This window comes from Giraffa tippelskirchi, chromosome 10 (assembly GCF_054371585.1).
Source record: "Giraffa tippelskirchi isolate mGirTip1 chromosome 10, T2T-mGirTip1v1.2.pri, whole genome shotgun sequence".
In the NCBI taxonomy this organism is placed as follows: domain Eukaryota; kingdom Metazoa; phylum Chordata; class Mammalia; order Artiodactyla; family Giraffidae; genus Giraffa; species Giraffa tippelskirchi.
The window spans coordinates 140,648,332-140,669,751 of record NC_137284.1 but is presented as its reverse complement, the minus strand read 5'-3'; the positions used below and the strand labels follow the sequence as shown (position 1 = coordinate 140,669,751).

Sequence of the window (21,420 nt, the reverse complement as noted above, 5' to 3'; positions counted from 1 at the left end):
GGTTTACAAAATAAAGCCGTAGGCCAAATGCAGTGGTGTGCTTTGTTTTGTTTTGCTTTGACTGGTTAAAACTAAAATAAAGAACATTTGCCTCATATATTTGTGTATAGGAAAATAGGAAAGGCTGTTAGGAGAGTGCAGCTCCCTCATTAAACCATGAGTTCCTTTACGAAAGAGATTGTGTCTTTTAACTTGGTAGCCTGAACTTTAAGGATATCTTTAAGGATAGAATACTACCCTTAAAATGTGCTTTGTTAGATGAAAGAACTTCCTTGAAAGTTCCCCCAGTTACACGCCTTTTCTGCAGCCAAGACTACAACTCCCAGAAGGCCATGCTCCTCTGGAACTCAAAATATGAAGGCGAGAAAAGTCCCAGCACCCAACGCACCAGATCGAGAATACAATTCCCACTATACCCAGGGGCTCCGGAAACCTTGTCAAACACCACCTGTTGTCATAGCATCCGGGTCCGCGCTAACCAATCCGAGAGCCCCTGCCTTAGAAAGGCGGGCCGTTCGTATCTTTGACCAATTGGAGTCAAGTGTTGTTGTGTCACGTGACCGGAGGAGGTGGGAGCTCAGGACCGGCGCCTTCTCCTTGCCTTTGGGGTCGTGGCCTTGCTCCCGCTGTGCAAGGCAGGAGCCTTTCCCCGTCCACGCACGTGTGTGCCCGTGGGACCTGTGGTGCCTGTGTGTCCGTGCTAGGTCTCTGCGGGGTCAGAAGCAGAAGCCATGGGCGGGACGGCCAGCACTCGCCGGGTCACCTTCGAGGCGGACGAGAATGAGAACATAACCGTGGTGAAGGGCATCCGGGTGAGTGACAGTGGGCGGGCGGAGGGCCAGCATTAGGACTCGAACCCGGTATCTCTGGCCTTTCCAGGTTCTGCTCGGCCTGGTTGTCCCCACTTCTGCCGCCAAAGTGTTGTTCGGCCTAAAGCTGAGTTCCTTGAAAAGAAGGTTGAAGTTTCTTAAGACTTGGGACATCTATTCAGAGATATTTCCTGCTGTGTGCCAAGTGCTGGAGGATGCCAGGTTGATTTAGACCCTCTAAGGACACATAGACCAGTTTATACTGTATTGCTTAGTAGTCCTGGAACCTTATTTGAAACCCCTGCCTCACTGTACCCACCTGTGAAATGAGCTTGTCTTCTCCTGGATTCAAAATTCAAACCCTGCTTTTGCCCTGCCCACGTGACTTCTCTCAGGATGAATTGGCGTTTTAGGGAACTCTTTATGTACTGTCTGTCGTTAAGTACTCTCCCACTGACAAGCCCCCCATTCCCCCAACACCCACCCACACCTTAGACTTTTCTGACCTGCTTCAGGTGACTTCTGGCTTCTCCCTCCTTCGCTTTCGCTTGGCATCTTGTCTTTCCCAGACACCTCCTCTTGTGGCCTGCTGTGCCTAAGTTTTGGAGTAGGCCCAGTGGCTTCTGGAGAAGGCAATGGCACCCCACTCCAGTACTCTTGCCTGGAAAATCCCATGGATGGAGGAGCCTGGTAGGCTACGTCCATGGGGTCGCTAAGAATCGGACACGACTGAGCGACTTCACTTTCACTTTTCCCTTTCATGCACTGGAGAAGGAAATGGCAACCCACTCCAGTATTCTTGCCTGGAGAATCCCAGGGACGGCGGAGCCTGGTGGGCTGCCGTCTATGGGGTCGCACGGAGTCGGACACGACTGAAGCGACTTAGCAGCAGCAGCAGCAGCAGCAGCAGCAGTGGCTTCTAGATTAATGTCTGCTGGCCTCATAGGACTTGAGATAAGTTTGCAAGTTTTCATATCACTAGGAGTAGTACAGTTTGTTTTGACCGAGACGTTGGAGAAAAATTTTAAATGCCCCCTGTGCATGCTTCATACATAAACTGAAAGCTTGATTTTTCTCTAGGGTGTCAGTATATCAGCACTCACTTCATCAACACACCCTCTGCTGCACGTGAATTAGCAGCCTCACATTTTTGGAAGTATGATGCCTGAACCTAGTAGCTAAAGCACTTTGACCCCAGAAAGTTTTACACTGTTTTCCTTCCTCTGTACTACACAACCAGCATAAGTAAATGTGTAAATTCTCTTTAGCATTGATTACACGGAATTAAAACTTCTTAAATATTTGAAATGTTGAAAAACTTTTTCACTTTGCAACTGTTACCTTGATGAATTTGTTAGTTTTCCTTATGGAAACAGACTGTTGAGCTCAACTTTTGGTCTGTGGCCAGCATTTCTTTGTATTAATGAATGGTAGTACCACATTCTGTAATAAGATGTCTGAGGCAGCATTCTTTGCATTGTTGAGGTTTAGTTGGTACTCTTTAAAGTAAAATAAAAATTTCTGTAAGCTCTGAGTTTTATGCAGAGATTTGGTTAATCTTGCCTTCAGAGGCTTTAAGTGTTACACACCAGAGGGTGAAAAAGAAAAGTAAGAAGAAGAAAAGTAAGTTTGAGTTGAGAAGGCAATTGGCTAGAAAAATGTATGAATCCATATTCTCATGCTTTAGTACAGGCACAGTGATGGCAGCAAACAAAATTAAGAGAGAATTAGGCTACAGCACAGAGATTCACGTCAAGTATTAGATGAGGTTAAATATGTTAAGTATGAAGAAAGTTTGAGGTTAGATTAAATGGAGAGATTGTCTTAAAACTGCTTTTAAAAAAAACTTTATAGGAAAAGAAGCTATGTCTTTGGGCCATTCAATTTGGTGAAAATATTCTTTTGTTTATTTTTTCTTTCTCATGGAGTACATTTTATACTGTTATAATTCAAGCACATACCACGCTCCCTGTGACCTCTGTGCTTTGCTTTTCATCAGTTTATACCCTTCACCTGGATTGCCCTTGCAGCGTTCTCCCTTCAAGCTTCAAATTCTTTTTCAAGGACGATTTTCGACCTCTGAGCTTCAGTTTTCTCACCTGCAAAGTGATGGGGCTGGAGTACACCTGTAACCTCTGATCTCTTCTAATTCTGAACTTTTGTGCATCTAGCGGCGCTGTGAGTTTCTTGTAGCCATGCTTAGCCTCTTGCACTTTCCCCTAAAAACAGCGTGCTGTTGAATTGTTGAGTACTTAGGTATCATTCTGATTTCTTTGAGGTCATGGTCAAAAGAACATCAGTTAGTTGTTAAACAGACCTCAGTTAAGTTAAATTAGGCATTTTCTAGTCTGCATTCTTGGACAGGTCACTTCCCTGATTATATTCCCTTATCCCCAAAGGGGAGTATCATCTCTTGATTGTAGTAAGAAGATGAAGTATTTAAAGCACATTGTAGATTTTTAATAAAAGGTAGCTGTTTTTAAAATGATAGAGTTCCTTCTACATCTCATGTTCTGAGACTCTTTGAAAGTCTGCAGTGGTAAGAGCATGTGCTTTGGAACCAGGTGAACCTTAGTGTGGAGCCAGCTGTGCTTCTCATTAGCTATGTGCAGCATACTTATAATACTTATGTATCCAGACACTGCTTTTGAGAATTTGACGTGATGTACGTAAGCGTCCCTGGTGGCTCAAACAGGAGACCTGGGTTCAACCCCTGGGTTGTAAGATCCTCTGGAGAAGAGGATGGCAACCCACTCCAGTATTCTTGCCTGAAGAATCCCATGGACAGAGGGACCTGGCGGGCTACAGTCCGTGGGGTCACAAAGAGTCAGACACGACTGAGTGACTAAGCACGTGTGTAAGCGTCTGGCAGGGTCTGGTACTTTGAGGGTGTTTGCTACTCACATGAATAGTAACTGTTTTTAGAGTTGGGCAAGGAGATGGATGTGTAACCTTACATGAACTGAACAGTAATCAATAGATAAAAATAAGAGCATATTGTGTTCCCACAGGTGTACCTAAAGGGATATGGACTGGGGAAGGGACTCCTGGGTTCTGCAACTGATTGCCTGTGTGACTTTTCGTCTGTTTATTTTCTAAATGTTTTTAAGCTGATCTGTATATATACATGTATGTATATATATACATATTTTTTTTTAGCCTGCAGCACTTCTTATTTCCCATGAGAGAGCCACTGTTTTAGCTCAGTTGATTGAAACACGGTGCTCGTGAGCCCCAAACTTCAATATTGAATTGCAGATAGGTTAGTTCAGCTTGGCTGCGGAAAACGTTCCAGATTTTCCCAGTTGACCAACATTGATGCTTTTACTCATAAGAATAAGAGTTTGCCACATATACACACTACTATATGTAAAACAAATAACCAATAAGAACCTACTGTGTAGCACAGGGAACTGTACTCAATAGTCTGTAATGGCCTGTACGGGAAAAGAATCTTAAGAGAAAAACAAGAGTGGGTATATGTGTATATATCTCTCTGATTCACTGTGCTGTATGGCAGAAACTAACACAACATAGTAAATCAGCTGCTCTCCAGGAAAAGTGTTTTAAAAAATGTGTTCCCCTAAACACTGTAATTACTACATGTGTTTCTCTCCAGTGGTTTTGGGTTTTACCAAATCTTGCCCACTTTAGACACCTTTTGTTAGTTTCTCACTAAGAGAATAACTTCTGTTTCTTTCATATTTTTCCCTTACTTCTGTGCACACCACTTTTCCACACCCACTGCTTCTATGTTTAGAGCATTTTCTTTTGGACCACTGTGACCATATCACCTGTAGTTACCCTTTTTCATAACAATAAAACTTTAATTTTTAAATAAAAAAAATAAGAGTGTGCCAACAGTGCAGCAGATTCAGTCTCTGCTGGAAAACCAATTTTGTGTTCCACTGATAAGGATAGTAATTTCATCTTCATTTATCTTACTATACGAGGAGTCATATTGAGTAAGGAGTAAACAGACATAAGGCTTTCAGTAACTAGGCTGCATTTATTAATAGACTCATGTTTTCCAGATTTTTCTTGCTGAGGTCCTCATCAGCTGGCGATTAAAGGACCTACCTAAAATGTTAAGTTTGAAGTGTCTCCTCACCCACCATGTGTTATTTTCACGGTATTTTTAGGGTCCTGGTTTTTTCTTTTTTTAATTCTCAGCAGTCAACAACTCCCCCTTCCCCTTTTCCATAAAATAACCTGTATTTTTACACCTGACTCCAGCTTTGAATCTGAACTCATGGATTGGATGAAAGGCCACCCTTTTGCCTTGCCCTCCTTTCTAAGTCTAAAATAAATTTCTTGTGATCAAAAGACCAAGCATTTTGATTACTCATATTGCATGTGCTTAATAGGATTTTTCTGAGCACCTGCTGAGCCTGCTTGAAAAGTGTGCCTTCCACTCAGTCTTGCACAAGTTTATCTGAAACATCAAAGCTGTGAGTGAACTCTTCAGAGCAAATGTCAACTTCAATAAGTATCATTTTCAGAGTAATATTTATCATGCTTCCCAGGCATAAACTAATCTCTGCAACTTGCCTTGAAGTTGCAAGCTGAAATTCACAGGAGCCAGTTATGGTAGTAGGCATGCTTATGTGGAACACAGCTCATGCTTTGGGAGGACTTACAGTTGAGAGCCCCTACATGAAGAGATTACCTCATGTGGAATGTGGTTAAGGATCCTGGAGAGGGTCCATTAACAGAGGCTGCAAGTCCAGTCTGTCACTGGGAGTGTTGAGGAAGGTTATCAGGTAAATGATTGGCCCCTTTCCACGTTAGGTTCCGTGAATCTCTTGGGTATATATTACCATGCTGAGCTTTCTAGGATTTTATACAGAGAGGAGAAGTTCATGATTTCCACTGATAACAAAGGCAAAGAATATGAGTGATGAACTACAGACATGAGTTGAAAGTTACATTTTTTATATATGTGTTTATAGTATGGAATATATTCCCCCTTAAGTAAATATTTAGGAGTAATTTCTTTCAAATACTAGGGGCAGTTTTTGAAGTCTTGAAATGGTAGTTGAAAAGAAAATGATCTATGCTGCATGGAAAGAGGACAAAGTGAGAAAAATGAGTCTTTTAATCAGTTTGATAAGAAGCACATGGAAGAAGTTGAGAAAAACTATTATGGAGCTGGGGGTCGGATTCATTTCTGTCTCATGTGGTACCTGTCTTGATGTAGGGGGAGCAACTTAAAGAGAGGGGCAACTTAAAAGGAATTCTCTTTCCACTTTACTCTGTTCCTTGGAAGTAGAAATACTTGATCTTTGTCTGTCTCACTCAGTCTCTTGTTTCTGAGAAAATACTAGATTCTGGGTTGGTGAGTGGTGTATATTGATTTTAGATAAGACCAATGAAGGTGGGTGGGGAGAGATGAGTGGGAAGACTATGGAAGATGACCCACATCTTTTCCTCTTCTGTGGGGCACATGTTGGTGTAGGGAGTAATACAGACCATGACTTGGCAAGCCTTGTTTACTTAGAAACGTCTTCAGGAGCAGTAGAGAATAGGGCAGATAAGTCAGTGAACTGAATTCAGCCCTGTTGGCAGACCCCGTTCTTTTGGTTCTCACTAATAATAGAACCCGGGTCTTCTGCACTGCAGACAGATTCTTTACCATCTGAGCCATGAGGGAAGCCCTGATAGTAGAATAGGGGTTCTTAATTTTCAGTTCACAGACTACCGTAAATCTATAGGCTATGGACTCTGCCCATAATATACAATAAGCAGAAAATTTTGCATACAATTGAGGAATTAATCCATAGATTTCTGAATCCATGGACCTCAGGGCATAATTCTAGCATTAATGTGGGTGGGTGGGTGAGGGGTTTATGTCACTCTTCTTTGCCACAAATAATTTCTGTAAATTTCACTTGCTATTTGCCTTGATGGAGATTCCAGAGATGTCTGGAAACCAGGTATATAACAGGTATCGATCTTTCAATAAGAAAAAGCTTTTCTAAAAAAAGTACCCTATTTAAGGAAAGATGTGTCCTAAAGAAGTTGCTGCTTATACAGAGGCTGCTTGTCCAGCTCTTGCAGAAGCTTACGTTTTACCTTTGACCTCTTTTGGGGTCAGTTTGTGTCACAGAGAAGAGTTGTTCTCTAGCTGCAGATTGTGTGTATAACAGGCCGGCATCTCTGAACCTTGTCAGCTGCTTGCAAGTGAGTGTGAGGCCTGAACTCATCACTGAAGCTGGGTCGTCAGCTTGGCGGGTATCAGTGTGGGATACAAAGGATAGCCTGGCTGTTGCCTTCCATCAGCATAGTTGTGACCAGACTGGGGAGCTGGTAGTAGATCATGCTTGGAGTAAGCAGAGATGCAACCGTGGGCTGCCATCGCTGCTCCTTTGGAAAGACCTGAGAAAACACGTATGAGTAATTCTAAAAACAAAAAAAAAGAGGTTGACTCTCAAGGCAGCCTTACAACGTGTTTATCAACTTTAAAAAATGAATTGTGTACCCTTGAATGATAAATATACTTACAAATTTACTGAAGTATGACCAAAGACCTTATTGGGAAATGCTTTGAATTGATTGAATTTGACATTAAGTAGCAAGTTTTGCGGTATCAGATAAACCACATAAATAAAAATTTAACAATGAAATGTTTAGGTTGAAAGAGACATTGTACTTTTAATGCAAAGCGCATAGGTAGGGATAAATGGGCACCTTATACTCAGACCAGGACTCATGCAGGCCTTGTCTTCACGCACCACGTAGAGAAGGATCTCCATATGAACTTGGTGCAGCTGATGAGAGTGAGCCGAGATGAATAGGCTGTTGAAGTCCCGGTGGCTGGAGCTGTGTTAGTAGTAACTATCAGATGTTTGCGTTGTATCTTGGACTCCTTCCTCCTCGATAACTCCGGGGGTAGGTGCTACTTTCCCAGTTTCCAGATGAGGAAAGGGAGGTCCATTGAGGGGTTATATAGCTGGTAGGTGACCAGTGCTTCCGCCTGTATTCTGGGCCAGCGTTTTATAAAGTATAAAATCATATATGTCAAATTACCTTATACATATTAGCTTTAAGCACATAAATTATATTACCTATGTAACATAGTAGATGTATTGTAGGATAATATATAGTAATGGTATATAATATAAAATATACATAATACATTACAACATACTATGTTAATACAGTACATTATATATTATGTATTAGTACGTTACCTTACGTATTGAGTAAGTTTTAAATTATATATCAATAAAAATAGTTTTACGATTCCAAAGCTTAATAAGCCTCATTTTATTTCCTCATGAGGAAGTGATACATGTTGTGTGGGAGAAGGAGTGTATCATTTAGCGGCAGAGAGAGCACTGGACGAGAGAATGGGGTTACTGGTTGCCGTGCTGATGCTACCAGTCGCTGGATATCCCTTAGAATCTCTTCTCTTCTCGCCTGTGAATTGAGAGGATAGGGGTCAGTCTTAAGGAGTTCTTCCTGTGACGTAGCTCAGCTTTGCAGATGAGTTGAGGCAGCGGTCTCCGAGGCTGTCAGTTGATAGAGAAGCCGAGTCCAGTCCGTTGGTGCTCTGCTTCCTAACTTCCGCTTCTCTTCCGAGAAAGGAGTCATGGTTTCTCCTTCAAAGGTCACAGCTTTTGAGCTGCCGACTTTCCCTTTGCTGTCTCACCTCCATTCTGCTTTGGGTCCTGAGATACAAGTAACTGTTCAGCTACAAACCTTTTCGTGTTCATTGACGTTTCCCAAGGGCCTCAGTTAGTGCTCGGCCTAGTCAGCCGTGTTGGGTGACTCACTAACCCATAGTTTCCACAGTTTTGTGGGAAGGGAAATGCTTGTTCTATCACTGGAGCACTGGGCATTTGTGCAGGGTACCCGTGGGGCGCAAGAAGGGTCCTGGTGGGTAGGCAGAGTTAGACTGGCATGACTTCAGGATGTTTTGAGCTGAAGTTTGAAAGGCAGTTCTCTCCCGAGGTGTGAAGGCATTGTAGGCAAAAATAAAGGGAAAGAGATGGCAGCAATGTCAATTTATATGGCCAGTGTGGGTAGAGAACAGGTTATGAAGTGTTGAGGGAAAAGCTGTGGAAGTTGCGGTTAGAGAATGAGGCCATAACCAAAAGAAGAGGAAGTCTTGAACGCCACGCAAAAGAATTTGGCCTTTGTTGTCAACAGAGGTAGCTGTTGAAGGACTTGAAGTGAGAATTACCATAATCATCTGTATTTTAGGAAGAATATTGATGATGCCATGAATTAGGGCAGGGGAAATGGGATGGGAGAAGGGACGACAAATTCATTAGCTGTTTAGGGGTTGAGGAGGTCACGGCTAAGAGAATGAGGCAGAGAGAAGGGTCAAGAACTCCTGAGTTTTGATTTAGGAAGCTGGATGGAGGTGGTGTCATGAATGAAATAAGGAAAACAAGAAGTCAAAGAGATTTTTTTTTTTTGGCAAATGTGAGTTTAGCTTGGGACATGCTGGGTTTGTGGTGCTTGTGGTCTGTCCCCGGGGAAGTGTCCATTAGGCAACTTGATGTTTAGGTCTGCCTTTTGGGATACAGGTCTTGGACTGGAGCTAATGGGTTTAGAATTCACTAATTAATCAACAGCAGTTATTAATAAAACATCAAGGGAGTGAATGAGAGTTACCACCAAGAGCACGTGGAGTGAGAAGAAGTCAAGGCAAAGAACAGAATGTGGAGCCCTCTAACATATAAGAGTGGGCAGGGGAGGACTTCCCAGGTGGCTCAGTGGTAAAGAAACCTGCCTACCGAGCCAGGAGATGTGGGTTCCATCCCTGGGTGGGGAAGATTCCCCTGGAGAAGGAAGTGGCAACCCACTCCAGTATCCTTGCTTGGGAGATGCCATGGATAGAGGAGCCTGGTGGGCTGCAGTCCATGGGGTCACAACACAAGGGAGGGGAAAGCCTGCAAAAGAGATAAGACTCAGCCAGTGTCCTAGGACAAGCAGGAAGGGGATGTTGGAAAAGTGGCGTGGGGGATGGGGGAGGGGTTTCTGGAAGACGGGAGTGATGCTAAAGGGAAGTCATATAAATTAGGTGCTTTGTATATATAAAGATACTTATTTATATAAATATCTCGCTCAGTTGTGGCCAGCTCTGCTACCCCATGGACTGTAGCCCACCAGGCTCCTCTGTCCATGGGATTCTCCAGGCAAGAATAGTAGAGTGGGTTACCATGCCCTCCTTCAGGGCATCTTCCCAGCCCAGGGATCGAGCCCACTTCTCTTGTGTCTCCTGCATTGGCAGGTGGATTCTTTACCCCTGGTGCCACCTGGGAAGCCTGTATAAATATATAAGGTTATTTATTCGATCAGTGGTGACTTTTGCCTGAACACTTTCTCTGCTGTGTTGGGTTACAAGTCAGTCAGTGGAGTGTTAAGGCAGTAGAAACTGAAAGAAGGTCCCTGAGGATGTAGCTGTGGCAGGTGGGGGGGTGGTGGTGGTGTTTCTCCCTGTTACTTGACTTGTAAACCTTTTTGATGATTTCTGCTTCACCCTCATCTAATCGGACACTGAGTCTGGCAGTGAAGGGGATGTCTGAGTGTGACCTTGATTCTCAGACTTCCTGGATTTGAATCCTGGCTTCATTATTGACAACCTGTAAGATCCAGCACAAGTTATTTAATCTGGCTTTGCTTCAGTCTCCTCACCTATACAATGGACATAATAGAAGTATCTCATAGGATTGTGAAGGATTAAATGAGTCAAATACTTAGTTTAACATCAGTGCCTGGCACCTAATAAGCACTTGGTGAAGGTTAGCTTTTTTTTTTTTTAACAACTTTATTGTGGTGTAATTTACATGTAATACAATTCATCTGTTTTCTGTGTACAGCACTTTCTAATTAATTTACGGAATTGTGCAACCATCACTACTTTCCAGTTTTAGAACATTTTCATCACCCCAATAAAATCTCTCATGCCCATTTCCAGTTAATCTCCATTCCCATTCCAGCCTTAGGCAACCACTTACCTATTTTCCGTCTGTATAGAGTTCCCTTTTCTGAGCATTTCAGGTAAATGGAATTATATACAGTATGTGGCCTTTTGTGCCTGGCTTCCTTAATTGTTTTTTAGGTCTGTCCTTGTTGTAGCTCATTTCAGAACATCACTTCTTTTTATTGATGAATTCTAGTCCTTTGTATGGACGTGTAATGTTCTGTTTATCCATTCACCAGAAGATGGATATTGTTTCCACTTTTGCTGTTACGAGTAGTGCTGCTCTGCACATTCCTGTGCAAGTCTTTGTGTGGACATATGCTTAGGAGCTTCTTAATTGGTCCTTTAGCCCCCTTCAGGGGTCCTCCTGCTTCTGTTCTCATCCCCCTCCAATCTGTTCTGTCGCTAGAGTGGTCTTTCTAAAATGTAAGTCTGAGTGTGTCATTACTCTGCTTAAAATCCTTCAGTAGTGCCTAGCTGCCCTCAGGATCAAGGTCAACCCCCTGACCTGAAGGATTTATTTACCACGAGTCTTCAAAATCCAGAATCTCATTTCCCTCTCCACCTTCTGTTTCCCTGAGCCCCCTCCTCAACTTCCTGCTTCAGCCATTCTTTTCTTCATCCATATTTCATTTATTTAACCGTTCACTAGTTAACCAGGCTTATTGAGGCTCTGGGGTATAATACTGGACAGCACAGCCAAATCCATGCTTTCCTGGAGCTTTGTTTCTAGTGAGCAAGATAGGCAATAAACAGAAAAGTATCAGATAGTGATAAGTGCTATAAAACGAGGGAAAGTCGCTCAGTCCTGTCCGACTCTTTGCGACCCCGTGGACTATACAGTCCATGGAATTCTCCAGGCCAGAATACTGGAGTGGGTAGCCTTTCCCTTCTCCGGGGGCTCTTCCCAACCCAGGGATCGAACCCAGGTCTCCCACATTGCAGGCGGATTCTTTATTAGCTAAACCACAAGGGAAGCCTGATAAGAAAATAATACAAGGATGATATGATACCTAGGGGTTAGAGGTATCAACCCAATGACTCAAATCTGATGACTCAAATCTCGTGGCCTAAGTGTTCCTCGTTGCCTCCGTCTTATTGCCAATTGCCTGTTTGATATTTCCACTTGCTGTTAAGTCCTGTTGCTTAACGGTAGCTTCATGTGGTACCCTCTTCTTTCTCTTTAATTTGTAAAATATTTGTTTTTGGCTATACTGAGTCTTTGTTGGTACGCACAGGCTTTCTCTGGTTGCAGTGCTCGGACTTTTCGCTGCGGTGGCTTCTCTTGTAGATGAGCACGGGCTTTAGGGCCTGCGGTCTTCATTAGTTGTGGCTTCTGGGCTCTAGAGCATGGGCTTAGTAGTTGTTACTAGTTGTGGCACATGGGCTTAGTTGCCCTGTGGCTTGTGGAATCTTCCCAGACCAGGGATCGAACCCATGTCCCCTGTATTGGCAGGCAAGTTCTTAACCAGTGGACCACCAGGGAAATCCTAATACCCTCTTCTTATAGTACTCTTATCCTACTCCTTCTGTTCCTAAGTACTATTCATCCTTCTTAACCTGCTGCCCAGCCGCACTCCCAAAGCCTGGCTAGATGCCCTGCCCATCTTGCCCATTGTGCTGTCTGTGCTGTCTTTCCTTCCATTACAGGCCACTTGACTTAAGTAACATCCTTCACATTTTATTTAAATGTGTGATGGTCATCTGTTTCTTCTTCTCCTCTTTAAGCAGCTTGATGACTGTTAGAATACCTGAAGTCTAGTCTAGTTCCTGGCACAGAGTTGGTGCATAAAGAAATCTACTGAAAGACGGATTGTTTGTGGTTAGCCTTGAACAGAGGGAGGGAGGGACACCATTTCATTTGGGACTGAAGGGAAGGAAGGAGCTAAGGCCTGCTGCAAGTATAAATTAATTTGGAGGATAAGGGAGGAAAGTTGGAGGAGTTCTGATGGCTTACATTTTCTCAGAGATTACAATTTAGTGTGCAGTATAGAATGAGGGAAAGAGTTATTTATAATGAGCAATTAACAGTGCATTAGAAGAAATAAAGAAGTAGTGCTGTGGGTGTATCTTGAAATCTTAAAACTCTTCTTGGTTTTAGTTTCACAGTGATAAGATTTAGTCTGATTTCTTGAGGCCATTCGTTATACATATTGCTGTAAATGACTGGCTTACTTGGATGCTGTTGTACTGTTTTCTTTCTTGCTCTCTTATAATTGATTTTATTTTGATGTTGCTCTTTTCAGCTTTCGGAAAATGTGATCGATCGTATGAAGGAAACCTCTCCATCTGGCCTGAAGTCTCAGCGGTACTCTGGTTCTTATGGTGCCTCAGGTATTTCAGAGTTGGAATTTCTGAGTTCTTAGTAGAAAAACTAAGCGGTGAAAGTTCACTCGGTAGTCAAGTTCTCCCACAAGTCTGTCTTTTGTTACTTGGATGCTTTTTACAGAAGAATCGTCTTCCTTTGATATTCATGGGGAACTGGTTCTGGGACTCTCTTGAATACCGTAGTCCATGGATGCTCAAGTCCCTTATAAAGATGGGTCATAGTTGCCTATAATCTGTGTACATCCTCCCATATATTGATTGTTTAAATCTGTCTAGATTATTTATGATACCTAACACACTGTAAATGCCGTAGAAATAATTGCCTGCATGACAAATTCAAGTTTTGGGTTTTCTGGAATTGTTTTTTCTTTCTTCCCCCTGAATAATTTCAGTCTGTGGTTGGTGGAATCTGTGGATGCGGAACTTGCAGTTACGAAAGGCCAACTGTATTAGCAGTTAGTACCAGGGTTTCTTTTAAAATGCTTTGACGTAAAGGTAGAATGAATCTACTTTCAAACAGTCTCTGGAAATTTGTTTTTTCTCTTCCAGCTCCTGAGTCCTCTGTTAGGCTTTGGAAGGTTATTTCCTAGCTTTTTGTATAAAATGAATGACGTATAAAGGGTATTAGAGGTTTGGGAGTAAATATTTATTAAAAAAAATTGAACTTAGAAAATACTGATTTATTGTTTCCAGATGGTGAAATATCTCTAATGATTTTACTTTGTAATGGATTTCTTCAAGTTTATAAGCAGTTTATTCCTTCAGAGTCTTAATTATTGATGAAAATATGTTAAATGAAATCCATGGAGGATTATTGTCTCATTTTATCTGTGGATCCTGGAGGATAAGAGATTGTTTTTCTTTCCTCTCCTACCCCCATCCATTGATTCATCCACCTAATACTCTACTGAGCACCTGCTATGTGTCTGGCACTGTTCTTGTTGCTGCCAAATTTGATGGATGGACATGCTGTGTTTTGGTGAAATGACAGTGAGAAAGTAGTTGAGATGATTCATTGTGAACTAAATGAGAATTTTCATTATTTATTAGAAAGGGGTGTTGGGTGGTAAATCTAGCTGCAGACTGAAATACCTTGAGGAAGATGAGCTCCTGCACAAATGCCTCACTTGGCAGCATTTGTGACCCTCTTACTAACCATTAAATTGATAACCACAAGTTGAGCTTCTGATGTGTTTACAGCAGAAAGTGCCGAGATGAATAAGAAATAGTTCTGGTCCTTTTGAAACTTCTTGTTTGGTAGGAGCATTAAGAAGTGTTCATAGTTCATGAAGGTTAGATATTAAGTGGCCACTCCCTCTGCTGCAAACCCTTTCTTTGACTTGTGGGCCACACTGTTAGTTTTCCTTCTATCTTACTTGCATGCTCAGTCTAGTCTTTGCGATTTCCACTAACGTCATCAAATTGCATACCTTTTGAATCGTTAGGTACTTGCCTGTGACTCCCAAAATTCTGCCTCTAGCCTTGAGCTCTCCCTGAAACTGCCATCTCAGATAACTGCCTACTTCAGATTGCCCCTTAAGACTACTTCAACTTAACACATCCAAAACAAACCTTCCTGTCCTTCAGAGTTGTTTCTCCTCTTTATCTTTCCCAGTAAAGGGCCCTGGGATTCACCTTTGTTTCCTCTTTTATTTATTTATTTTTAGTTCTTGTATTGGACCATTAGCTAGTCTTATCAGCTCCATCTCCAAAATAAGTTTGGAGATGGTCTTCGCACATCCATCTTCACTGCTGCATCTCCAGTCGAAATAACCACTACCTCTTATCTCGTCTTTCGATGAAGCCTCTTAACTGGTTCCCCACTTCCACTGTTGTCTTCCCTCTGTGCTCTGCCATGCACAAGAGGCCTCAGCAACCTTTAAAAACATAAATCAGCTCCTGTCACATCCCAATGGTGAATCTCTGCATACTTAGAATATAATTTGAATTGCTTTATTGGCTTCTGAGATACACTGTGACTGAGCTCTTTCTGCTTTTCCAAAATCATCTTTTGATATATGGATATTTTAAAATTGGAATTTGATCTAAAATATGCTTTGTTCTTGGTTGATTTCTTTTTTACCTACTGTGTTAAGGGAATAGGATGATGATATGCACTAATGATGAAATAGTGAAAGAGAACATCTAAGTAATGTTTATTATGTGCCAGGTACTCTGTTAAATCCTTTATGTCTATCTTATGTAATGTGTATAACCCTATGAGGAAGGTACTACATGAAGTCATTTTACATGGGAGGAATTTGAGACTTGAAGTGATTAATTACCTTGCCCAAAGTCACACAGCTGGCGAGCAATGGAGGTAATAGTTGACTTCAAGTCTGTTTGACTCCAGAGCAAATGCTGTAAAGCACTGCTTTATTGTAATTTGAATGAAGCCTTGCTTCATGTGTAAAAAGGATGTGAGAGAAACTAGGGAAAGAGGTGCTTTTTAGTGATGTTCTGCTAGAGTTTAAGAAAGCACTTTCCTTTTCTAACTGATTGTTGGTTTTTCTAGCTTTTCCCTATGTTGGCTCTCGCTCACAATGAGTTGAAGGAGAAGGAAGTGTTTTCCTTCCATGCTTGGTTTCTTAAGCTGGTACTTTGAGAGAATGGGTGCAGGTGGAGAGACTTTCCATCAGTGCTCATGGTGTGGCCTGCAGAGCATCACACTGACTTTGTGATGAGTTCTGGCTGTGCTGAGGGATCCATCCCATCCCATTTCTCTGTTTGATGTGGCTGATGAACTCACTGGTCCATGACCAGCCTGGGCACTGAAAGCTCTTTGAATGCTACCTTGTGTTTTGTTGTTTGGGCTAGAACTACACTCTCTCAGTGGTAGCCATTTGTCACATGTGGCTATTCATATTTAACTTGAAACCAATTAAAATTAAGTAAAATAAAGATTTCATCTCTTCTGTCTCACTGGTCACCTTTTGGTGCTCAGTAACTGCCTGCGGCTAGTGGCGCTGTATTGGACAGTGCAGGCATAGGACATTTTCGTCATTGCAGAAAGTTCTCTTGCACAGCTTTAGAATTTTCACGCTTCATTAGATGATTTTAATGATGCGGTGACTGAGATAGTGGAGCTAGATGGCTCTTTGTGTTTGTGAATCTAGTTTCCTGCATTTTCCACATCTCAGCTTCCCCAGGACTGCAGGGAAACAGACGCTTTAGGAAATATTTCAGGGAATACTGCCTTCACTTCAGTCTTTAGCACAGATTCCTAACCTGTGCGTTATGAGTGTATTGGAGGAATTGATTTCTTAGACTCAGAGAGGTTGGTGAACACATGTGTACCCCCATATTGCCATATAAACACTTGCTTTTTCTGTCTGCACCTTGATGTGAAAAAAGCTCAGCAAGCCTAATAGTGCCAGCTCTTTGAGAATATTTCCCTTACCAATGCCAACCCAACCCAAGAAAAGAACTAAGATTTGACATACCATTTTAAAAAGATATTGCCTTTAGGTTCAGAATGCAATTAGACTATGATTGTGCAAATTAGCAAAGATTTATTCTTCTTAAAATTTAAAGAATATGTTTATAAAAGTAAGTAGCCTCAAAGTTTATATTCTCTTCCTCATTTGGGGTTTTAGTTCATTCCCAATAATAGATTTCTTAAGATTTATAATTTAGATATGTTATGAAATAATTTTTCAAGTCTACAAAAATAATATTGATAAAAATGTCACAAGCTTTTCCTGCATTTTTCAGTGTCAAGTAAATTATATATTAAATGTGAGTTGAATTTTTAATGTTTGTTAAAATGCTTTCTTCTTTGCAGGACTCTTAATTCATACCAGCCCTCTAGGCTATTCATATGTGTGCATATAGGACAGAGTTGATGGTCTGAGAACGCTAGGATTTCTTTGTATAGGAACTAAATTTTGTTGTATATATAGTTTTGAGAATATAATTTAAGCTGTAAGAAAGTGATTTCCTCTAAAGACTTGACTGAAACTATTTTTTGCCCAACCTTGAACCAGATCAATGACTCGTTGCAGTAAGTATTTGCATGTAAAGCTGTTCAGGCAAAATAATATACTATGTGACACACAGCAGATTGTAATGCCACTTTAATAAATGAATGCGCTCTAAAGAACTTAACTGTGTCCTTGCTGCCTCAAATTCTCTGCTGTGTTATGTGTTATCTCAACTACATTGGCTTTTTTTCATACCAGGGGAAATTATTTTTTTCAGGCTGACATAAAGGGATTGTTGTCGTTGTTCAGTCACTAAGTCATGTCTGACTTAAAGGGTTACCTTTTCATGAACATCTTGCATTTTTTGGTTTTAAAGATTAATGTTGGATATTGATTTTTTTTTTCCCTTTCCTCCTTGATCCTTTAGTTTTTCTGGCTTATAGGGAGGTCAGACCTCTCATGTTTGATCCCACCTAATACTGAGGAAACTCTGTCCCCAAGTCAGTATGAAAAAAACAGGCAGGAATGATACTAGGGGGCTCTTTGTTGGTTTCCTAAGCTGCTAGCAACTAGATGAAAAGGATGAATCTGGGCAAAAAGACAAAGGAGCTCACTTTTATTATTATCCTCACTGTGAAAGGTTCTCTGTACCTTTCTTGTCATGGGGAAGAATAAGAAGGATTTGCTGATTTGCTTTAAGTGTATAACTGAGATCACTAAGTATTTGGCAGCCATAACAAATCGCAGGAAACCAATTTTAGCAGGAAGTAGCACAGCCCAAACGAAACAGCCAGTTTAGGGAAACAGATTTGTCTCTGCGTTCTATGTATTTTTCTCCCGGCATCTGGCCCTCCTAGTTCTTCTTAAACAGCCCTTTGGGGCTCGTTTAGACCTAGTATGGTGGGGAGAGTTACAAGAACCGAGGGGGATTGCAGGGTCCCGGTTTCCAGCTTTTAATATGTGCAAGTTTGTTGATGCCAGTGTCTTGACACTGCACCGTTTTGTTGTTGTTGTTTTTTTTTAACAGGTCCAATAACACTTCATAAAAGGGAGAAATGTATACACTATTGATTTAAAGCTATGATTTAAATAAAATTCTTTAGTATATTCTGCTCTTAAAAAGAAATCCATAAACCATCTACATTTACTGGATGGTTGAGCTCCATCAGTCAACAAATATTAGCAGGGAGGTGGTCTTTCACTTAGAGGAACTGTTAGTTTCTTCAAATCATGTTTAACATTATAGTGTAATGAATAAGCACTAATATAGTACCCTTCACTTGCTCGGTTAAGATTTTGGAGTAGGTGAATGAATATGTAAGTGAGATAGAATAGATAAAAGGTCTAGGAAGTACTTTAGGGCTTCAGAGAAAGAAGTTCAAGAGCTTGGGTGGCAGACCATCCAGGGAAGTGGACTTGAGCCAGATGCTGAGGATAAGAGGGATCGGGGTATTGGTGCTGAAGGTGTTCCCGGCAGGATCAGTGCAGATCAAGAGTTCAGACCAGATAAGAGGTTCCAGTGGGGGTTCTCATGGGTGGGAAAGTTGGGGGAACTTAAGGAATTTAATCTTATCCTATAGGGTCTAGTGGCTACTGAGCGGCTTCATTTAATTTTAAGGTGCAAGTTTAGAAAATTGCATTAGTTGCCACTTTTCAAGTATACTCAGTCATTAATAACATTTTTATGCCTAACAATGCAGTGCTGATTTTCTCCTCGATATTTTTATATTCAACAGAGAAATCTAAATGGTAAGAACGTGTTTTCCACCATAGCACTAAATGAACCCAGTTTCATTTTCTTAAAAAAATAAGCAGCCTCATAAGCATTTTCATTTGTCCTTAGCTGACCTTATAGCAAAAAAAAAAAAAAAAAAGAAAGATCGTTCATCTGCTTGAGGCTTTGGAAGGTAAAACAGAAACTTTGTGAGCTGGGAACGTGAAATGGTACAAATGGAAAATGTAGAACGTAAGTTGGAAGTCGGAGACAGGGAAGACAGCAGCTGTGTGGTCGAGGTGGAAGTGATGAAGGCAGAGGAGGGTTTGGGTGGAGTTGGTGACTGAGGCCACGTGGCTGTCTAATGGCAGACTCACACTTCTGCCCTTTCTCCCCTGGTCCAGGGCACTTTCTCCCTGTGCTGCTGGATTCATCACTGTTTGTGTTGTATGTATTTTAAGAAACCAGCACAAACATAAGCACTCTATTTTGAAATTGAGACGTGAGCATTGTTATTGTTCAGTTGCTCAGTCGTGTCCGGCTCTTTGTGACCCCATGTACTGTAGCACACCAGGCTTCCCTGTCCCTCACCATCTCGTGGAGTTTGCCCAAACTCATGTCCATTGAGTAGGTGATGCCATCCAACCTTCTTGTCCTCTGTCATCCCCTTCTCTTCCTGTTCTCAGTCTTTCCCAGCATCAGAGTCTTTTCCAGTGAGTTGGCTTTTCACATCAGGTGGCCAAAGTATTGAAGCTTCAGCTTCAGCATCAGTCCTTCCAATGAATATTCAAGGTTGATTTCCTTTAGGATTTACTGTTTTGATTTCTTTGCAGTCCAAGGGGTTCTCAAGAGTCTTCTCCAAGATGCGAGCATAGAAAACTTAAAAAAGGTATAACATATCATTGACAGTATAGTGTATGTTCCATGGTATTTTGGGGTGGTTGAAAGGGGAGTTACATAGAAAAGCAAAAGCTGTAGCAGAAGAAGAAAGAAATTTTAGAGAAAAGCTCAGTAGGTCCTGAAATATCAGTGAGTCACACCTTCCAGTGGTTTTTCTGTGACTTGGAGCTTCTGCCCTTTGATTTCTTAGTTAACTGACTGACCGTTGACTGCTTTTTATTAAATCCTCAGAGGCCCCTGCCATACTTCTACTGTAGCATAATTTACTTTGCACTAGTTCTTCCAAATGGCTTGAAATCGAGTGGGCCAGAAATTCCCTATCTGTTCCTGCATGACTAGAAAGAAGCAGCTCTCTTGTTAACGTGTGTTGCATTCTGTAGATTAGAGATGTAGTTATGACGTGCAGTCACGGAACTCAGGAGCTGGAAGGATGTAACTTTAGTGACCTGGGGAAAAAGAGAAGCTGTTTTGAAGAACCTCTGTTTTTTCTGCAGTGGGTTTTGGACACTAAAGGGATAAGTGTATTGCATTTTTCTGCTAGAACAAGTGTTATTGGGTATAACATCAAGTGAATCATTGATATCACTCACAATAATAAATAATCATAAACCGCAAAGAGAAAACAACTGTAAACTGTTTTATAATCATACCTCAGGGTTTATGAAAGAAAATATCAGACCTTGGTTTATACAAGCTGCTTGTACAGCAGCTTGAAGGAATTTTAAAGTATAGGGCATATAATATGTAAAGTCACTATTTTTAATTTAAATTTAATATGCCAGGGGTAAAATAAACACTAGGTTAATAGTATTTTTGCCTTTCTTGGCATTTGATAGACTTTGACGGTGTCATTTAGATGGCTCAGATTTCTTCAGACAAATTGCTGGAGAGAATTTGAAATTCGTACTGTGAGTAGAGGTGTTCAAAATCAATTCACAACCCTTCTATGTGTCATCCGAATAGTAGACTATTGTTGCTGCTGCTGCTGTTTTTCCTTATAAGAAAACATTTTAAAAAAGTAAAGTCTGACCCGGCATTTCATTTCTTCCTTTTCCCCATTCCTGTCTCCCTGGTTTATTCAGAATTGCCTGGCCAGTGCTCTGTATTAGGCCAGGTCCATGCTAGCAGGGAACAATAAGTGCTTTTAAGTCCTCTTTTTAGACCTGATCTGCCCCCAGAGCTACTTGACACTTTGGGTTGACAGCTGTCACTGTTCTTGAGTGTATCTTGAAAAGTGTTGGGAACCCACGTGAATCACTATGGTAAGGCTCTTCAGACTTTTTCATGTAATTGCTGTGGGATGCTTGAAACAATATTCTGGTTGTGCATGTCCTGGTTCCCTTGACTGAGTGGTTAATTGAAATACGGGTTTTAATTAGCCAGCATCAAATGATTGGAGTTTGAAATTACAGGGTGGTAACGATAACTGTCTTGTTACTTAAAGGCCTGATGTGGTTAGAACATCTTGCAGATTGTATCATTGGTAGCTGGATAGCTGCTGAAAGCCCCTGTGCATCGACATTGTTGGCGGGACTTAACTTATTTACCTTTATGTTTTTGCTGGTTCACCCCCATCGTTGCTCTCGTCCTGCAGGGGACACCACAGGCCTTGCTCTGCATGTGGTGAGTAGCAGTAGAACCTTGCTCTGCATTTTCTTTTCCTGCTTTCAGGTCTTAGAGTTTCTCCCATCCCCAGTATCATTGCCCTAGTCTGGCCATCAGTCCCTCTTCTCCTCCCATGTTCTAACCATCTCTTGCTTGGGGTCCCGGCCTTCAGTCTCACATTCCCCAGTCTGTTCCCACTGCAGC

At 41.6% G+C, this 21,420-nt stretch overlaps 1 protein-coding gene across 4 annotated transcripts in view; it reads left to right on the top strand.

Annotated features, from left to right (window-relative positions):
- The first annotated feature begins 562 nt into the window (after positions 1-562).
- CHCHD3 (coiled-coil-helix-coiled-coil-helix domain containing 3) overlaps positions 563-21,420 on the top strand; it is a 289,394-nt gene continuing 268,536 nt past the window's right edge. For all 4 annotated transcript variants that reach the window (XM_081532916.1, XM_081532914.1, XM_081532915.1 and 1 more), the window contains exons 1-2: positions 563-812; positions 12,993-13,080. In XM_081532916.1, the coding sequence (XP_081389042.1) occupies positions 732-812; positions 12,993-13,080 (169 nt within the window). In that variant the 5' untranslated portion in view covers positions 563-731. The remainder of the gene's footprint in view (positions 813-12,992; positions 13,081-21,420) is intronic.